Here is a 6,813-nt window from a genome sequence, read left to right as displayed (position 1 = left end):
TAGCTGTAGAATTAAGGACGGCCTACCAGGGATTAAACTATATTTTTCTTAATTTGCACTAATAAGTTTTGGGTGTACACTAGAGTCAAACAGAAAAGATGCTTTGGGCATTTCTATTGATCGTACAGTGTTTGCAGGCTGCTTTTTTTTCAATTTAACTATAACTGTAGGGTGTAATATACAGATAGACACCAAACTGCCTTTTTTGCTATGAATTTCGATCAATTATTTTAGTGCGTTGCCTGGCACCTTGGATTGGTGTGTGTCTGATAAAAGCACACATCCCAGGGGGGTCAATGCTCGTTGACATTTATTAGCTGTAGAATGACCTCACTTATCCAAGAAACAGGTGGAGCACTAAATTAGGTTATTTTAGCCCAAAAAAAATAATTTTTTAACGAATTGCAAAACAAAACTAAACAAAACCAAAACACGCAAGGGTGGTTTTGTCAAAACCAAAACCAAGACCAAAACAAGAAGCGAATCCAGATTCAAAACCAAAACCAGGGTCAGATACCATCTCTAATTGTAATACTGCTGGGTGATAAGACTCTGAAGGATACTGAGATTGTTACTTTGCTACCATTTACCTTGTACCTTGTGAACATATTATGTTGTGCTGTCATAATAAAGCCTTATTTGGATATTCTGGTCTGTCCGATGTCAGGATCTGCTTGCAGCTTTCGAAATTTGCATGCTGCTTTGTATTGGCAGCTCCTGCCTCCAGGACTTTTAGACTTGTTATATTATGTATTATCTGGTAGTACCTCTATTCACCAGAGGTGCTGCTATTGTGCCTTTTCCTTTGTCATTACTAGGGGTTTACCTGTTGCACCAATTATCTCCTGCACCTGGTTATTCCCTATTTATACCTGCCTCTCTCTATTACCTGTGTTGGTCATTGTTGTCATGTTGCTATTCCTTATGGTTGTATTCTCCTGCTTCTCCTGTGCTCTGGGACTTTCACATGCTGCTGCTGACAACACTATACCGGATTTCTCTCCACTCAGCCATTCTACCTGCATCCGCTGCATTCCTTTTTTACCATTATTCAGTTTTACTCAGAAATCCCTGTGCAGTATCAGCAATTTTATGTTCATACTATTTCCTGTATTTTCTGATTTAAACCTGCTCAATAAACACCTTATGCTTTAAACAAATCCCAGGCTCCATAGCTGTGATTTCCATGTAGGCATGACAGTATGACCAGCCCAAAAAACAGCTTTGGAACCATGTGAAAGATCCTGCTGCAGATTTTGTCATGGGACTCTAGCTGCAATTGTTTTCATTTGTTTTCTCCTCCAAACATGTCTGCCTTACAAATTATTGAACTGCCTCTACTACAGACTCTACAAATGGACATCATTTTGTTATGCTCTCAGCTGGCTCAATTTTCTGCTGTACTTACGGACCAACTCAGGACTCTGTCAGATTTTGTTTTTCCCAATTGTCATGCTGTTGATTTGTCGCAACCTACTTTCCCTGCTGCTGTTGAATCAGTGCAAACAACACCTTTTAATAGTGTTACTACCAACTTGCATTTAACCAAGAACTACTGTGTAAAACTCCAGGCTAGCAGGTGGTCCACGCGCCCATCTGACTGGACAGGAGTGGCAGTGAAGAAGGACTAACAAATTATGTCTTTACTGTGCCAGTAATGTACACTTCTTACAAGACTGTCCTCTCCGCAGACCACGACAGCCTGCAGAAGTGTATTCCCCTCCTCATTCTGAATTTGTTTGTGCTTCACTTCCTGTTTACCCATTACAGCCTGTTCTGCTCCCTAGGACGAGGCCTAATCCACCAGCTACAGTTTCTGCCGCCAGTCCTGAGGCCACTTATCCTGAGGCATCAGCTCCAGTCGCCTGTCCCGAGGCACCAATTGCAGTCGTCTGTTCCAAGGTCCCAGCCTCTGCCCCTACAGCCTGCTTCTGAGAGGGCTCTGCCCCTGCAGCTTGCCTCTGAGAGGGTGCAGTCCCTACAACCTGCTTCACTATGGGCTCTGCCCCTCCAATCTGCTCCAGTGACATGGCTATGCGGTCCACCCAGAGTTGCCACTTAATATGGTTCAGCCCTAGTTGCCATTCCATGCGGTTCAACCCGAGTTGCCACTTAATATGGTTCAGCCCAAGTTGCCACTAGATACGGTGCCGCCAGAGTCATCACTTGTTAGGGTTCAGCCCAAGTTACCACTTGGTGCTGTCCGGTCTGAGGCTTTTCCTAATGCTGTCCGGTCCGAGGCTTCTTCCAGTGCTGTCCCATCCTAGTGTGCTCAGTCCGGACCGTTTCTTTCCGAAGGTGCCCAGTTCGAGCCATCTAATGCCGAGGGTGTCCAGTCCAAGCCATCTCCTGCTGAGGGTCTTCAGTCTGAGGCGTGGCCTGTTGAGGGTCTCCAGTCTGAGTCGTGTCTTGCCGAGTCTCCAGTCTGAGCCATGTTTTGCCGACGGTGTCCAGTCTGAGCTGTCCTCTGCCGACGGTGCCCAGTCTGAGCAGTCTCTTGCTGAAGGTGTTCAGTCAAAGGCCATCTCTTGCTGAAGGTGCTCAGTTCGAGCCGTCTCCTGCTAAGGGTCTCCAGTCCGAGCCGTCTCCTGTTGAGGGTCTCCAGTCCGAGCCGTCTCCTGTTGAGGGTCTCCAGTCCAAGTCATCTCCTGCGAAGGATCTTCAGTCTGAGCTGTCTCCTGCTGAGGTTCTCCAGTCCGAGCCATGTCCTGTCGAGAGTCTCCAGTCCGAGCAATCTCTTGCCAAGGGTGTCCAGTCCGAGCTGTCACCTACATTTGAGGGGCACCTTTCTCAACTTAGTGCCCTACTGAGGTTTTGTGATTCACATTTCCCTTCCGTACCATGCTTTGTTAACAATCCAACAAAGCAGGTACTGTTTTTGTCATCTCATTTTAGAGGTGAAGCCTTGGAATGGGCTAACCCCTATATTGAGACTATTCATCCCATCCTATTGGATTTGCAACTCTTTGTTGAGGCAGCAATCGGCAAGTTTGTGACATCTTCTGCAGTGCCATCTTGCGGGTCATTCTGCAATATCATCCATCACTTCAGTCAAAGATCTGCTTTTGTGCTCCACTGAGTCGGTTAAGGTTCCTATTCTGAGTAGATCCCGTAAAAAGAACGGGTGAAAGAAGAGAGGAGGGACTGCTGTGCCTCAACTTCTCAACTTCCCTCTGGCATGATTTTTTTCTCCTTGCCGCCCCTGGACCAGGACTTCTCTGCCAGGCCCTCCATAGTGGACTATGAGTCTGACAATTTTAACCACTTTTGGCAATACAGACATCTGGAATCCACCCAACTGGGGGGGGGGGTTACTGTCAGTATCTGCCTACAGCTTTCCGCATTTGTCTGCTGTTTTGTATTGGCAGCTCCTGCCTCTAGATCTTTTGGACTTGTTAAATTATGTATTATCTGGCAGTACCTCTATTCACCAGAAGTGCTGCTATTGTGCTTTTTCCTTTGGTGCAACAGGTTAACCCCTAGTAATGACAATTATCTCAAGTACCTGGTGGTTCCCTATTTATACCTGTGCTGATCATTGTTGTCTTGTTGCTGTTCCTTATGGTTGTGTTCTCCTGCTTCTCCTGTGCTCTGGGACATGCCGCTGCTGACATCAATACACTGGATTTCTCTCTACCCAGCCATTCTACCTGCATCTGCTGTATTCCTTTGTTACCCGTATTCATTTTTACTCAGAAATCACTGTGCAGTAACAGCAATAATTGGTTTGTACTATTTCCTGTATTTCCTTATTTAACCCTTCTCAATAAACGCCTTATGCATACATCATATCCCGGGCTCCATAGCTGTGATTTCCATTGAAGTGTGACACCCGAATGAGTTGAATCCCATGGACGGTAACCACCATTCCAGCTAAGGGTGGTTTCCTTACACCTACCATTGTCCTGACGAAGTACTGAATCTTTGGCTTTGTTTCAAACCATGATTACTGTTGTTCTTCCTACGTCCATGTGTACCACCCCTGACAGTGTTATTATAGAGTCACTATATTCCTATTGATAAGATCATTTGAATTAGGTGAAGTATTTCCTATATCTTTCCCAAGATCCATCTATCAGCGCTAGAGACCTTATCTGCTGACGGTGGCTATAGACTATTCCTTGGCCTCACAGTGTACCGCATCTGTGGCATTAAATTTGACGATGGCTATAGATGTCTGACATTTCAGTTTGACGTCAGTGCACCCTACATTAATGTTAATTTAAAGCAGCAATGTCTGCACCTCACAGGCTAAGGGCTAGATTTACTAAGCTGCGGGTTTGAAAAAGTGGGGATGTTGCCTATAGTAACCAATCAGATTCTAGCTATCATTTATTTAGTGCTTTCTACAAAATGATAGCTAGAATCTGATTGGTTGCTATAGGCAACTTCCCCACGTTTTCAAACCCGCAAAAATAACACGTAAATAACACTGCAATTTCAAATAAATATGTAGACTTTTAACTTACACTGTAAGAAGCTATTGGCCTGATTTGATGTATCCATACATATTTGTATATCGGTGGTAGTTGTATCATCGGCTCTGACAAAGCCGTCACACTACAAATTAACCCTGAAACCAATAATAGTGATAGTATGACAATATGAACTTACCATACTGCAGGCACTCATTCTGTCCAGCAGCACTAATGATGTACAGATGTAAAATGCGACTGTCAGCAATATCTACACAAAGAAATGACGTCATTTTTAATAGACATAGTGCAAATGGCGCTTTTAAATCGGCAATGGGCGGACCCACTGTTTGGATTACATTATACAGGCGGTGGGGCTGACACATTGCCGCTTTAAAAGCGCCATTTGCACGGTATCTATTAAAAATGACGTCATTTCTTTGTGTAGATATTGCTGACAGTCGCATTTTACATCTGTACATCATTAGAGCTGCCGTAGATAAAGAGTGCCTGCAGTATGGTAAGTTAATATTGTCTAACTATCGCTATTATTGGTTTCGGGGTCAATTTGTAATTCTTAACTCTGTCGGCTTTGTCACACCCGTTAATTCGTACCACACCCCTGTCTATAAACCTGTATCTGATTAGCAGATATTTAATATAAAAAAAATCTACTATTACCTATTTTATTGTCTTTTGTTTTTGTTTAAGATGGTGAAACCTCCGGTAGCGGTGATGATGGTAGTGGCCAAAACATAGCATCAAGGAATAATTCAAATAAAACAGAATTTCCAGAAGAAATTGCAATGATTCTTACTGGTCAATTGTGGACCATAGTTGTACCATCAGTGTACACCCTGGTGGTCATTGTGGCTCTGCCTCTCAATGTAATGGCCATCATCATGTTCCTGGTCAAGATAAAGGTCCGGAATCCAGCGGTGGTTTACATGCTGAACCTGGCAGCTGCTGATGTGCTCTTTGTTACTCTGCTGCCGTTCAACATCGCTTATCGATTCTCCGGGAACAACTGGCTGATTGGAGATGGAATGTGTCGCTTCTACACTGCAGCGTTTTACTGTAACATGTACTGCTCCATCCTGCTCATGACCAGCATAAGTGTGGACAGGTTCCTGGCTGTGGTGTATCCAATACAGTCCCTTTCCTGGCGCACAATGAGCCGAGCGTGGCTGGTCTGTTCCTGCATCTGGATAATATCCATAGCGGGCACTGTGCCACTCCTCCTAAAAGAACAAACTCTATATATTGCCGCTCTGAATATCACAACGTGTTATGATGTGCTGGTCCTTAGGGATGATCTCAGTTTTTACATTTACTATTTCACCACTTTTATTGTAGTTTTCTTTTTCTTTCCTTTAATCATTACAGTTGTCTGTTACACTGGAACCATCCGAAGTCTGAGCTCCTCAAAAACTGAGAGCACATATAAGAAGTCTGAAGCTGTGTTACTGATGTTGATTGTGCTTTGTGTGTTTGTACTTTGTTTTGGACCAACCAACGTCATCTTTTTAATTCATCATCTGCATTATCACGGACAACACAGCCAAACTCTGTTTGCTGCCTACATCCTCTGTGCTTGTATTAGCAGCATCAGTTGCTGTCTTGATCCTTTTATCTATTACTATATGTCCTCCCAGTGTCAGAGATATGTGTACAGTTTGCTGTCCTGTAACAAAGGTGGCAAAGTAACATTTCAAGAAAACCCAGACTAAAGAATGCACAAAATAATCTACTGACATGACTCTCCAAACATATCTGCATCATTATAACAGCGTATTATTCCTTTCAAATTAGTTTTAAAGAATTCCAATCAAACAGATATTCAATACTACCCAATATACGTCTGGTGGGTTCCCTTTTCCAGCACCCCTCACCTTACAATTAATGCAGGGGTGTTCATCTTCTGATCTCCGTAGAGCAAAAGGGGTGATAGACATGGTTGTCAACTACAGGGTGTTCGGAAAGTCATTGTGCACTTATTATAAAGCAGTGAAAACAGTGAAGTTGCCCATGGCAACCAATCAGCTGCTCCGTATAATTTTATAATATGCAAATTATAAAATGTTACCTCAATGCTGATTGGTTGTCATGGGCAACTTCTCCACTGTTTTCACTACTCATTGGCGGTTCCCATACCCGCTACAGCATTACTACCCAGCTGATCGTCTGCAGTTTCCAAGCTGCTTCCTGCTCTACTCACCGGCGGTTCCCATACCCGCTACAGTGTGTCTACTCAGCTGATCGTCTGCAGTTTCCAAGCTGCTTCCTGCTCTACTCACCGGCGGTTCCCATACCCGCTACAGCGTGTCTACTCAGCTGATCGTCTGCAGTTTCCAAGCTGTTCCCTGCTCTACTCACCGGCGGTTCCCATACCCGCTAC

At 44.1% G+C, this 6,813-nt stretch overlaps 1 protein-coding gene across 1 annotated transcript; it reads left to right on the top strand.

Annotated features, from left to right (window-relative positions):
• Window positions 1-5,220: 5,220 nt before the first annotated feature.
• Window positions 5,221-6,449, top strand: LOC142103688 (proteinase-activated receptor 1-like). Its single transcript, XM_075187820.1, has one exon. It carries the CDS (start codon window positions 5,222-5,224, stop codon window positions 6,143-6,145), a length of 924 nt encoding a protein of 307 aa, XP_075043921.1. The 5' UTR covers window position 5,221; the 3' UTR covers window positions 6,146-6,449.
• Window positions 6,450-6,813: the final 364 nt, after the last annotated feature.

Source organism: Mixophyes fleayi, chromosome 1 (assembly GCF_038048845.1).
Source record: "Mixophyes fleayi isolate aMixFle1 chromosome 1, aMixFle1.hap1, whole genome shotgun sequence".
Taxonomy (NCBI): Eukaryota; Metazoa; Chordata; class Amphibia; order Anura; family Limnodynastidae; genus Mixophyes; species Mixophyes fleayi.
Note: the sequence above shows the minus strand (reverse complement) of the source record. Positions and strands in the feature narration are given on the sequence as shown.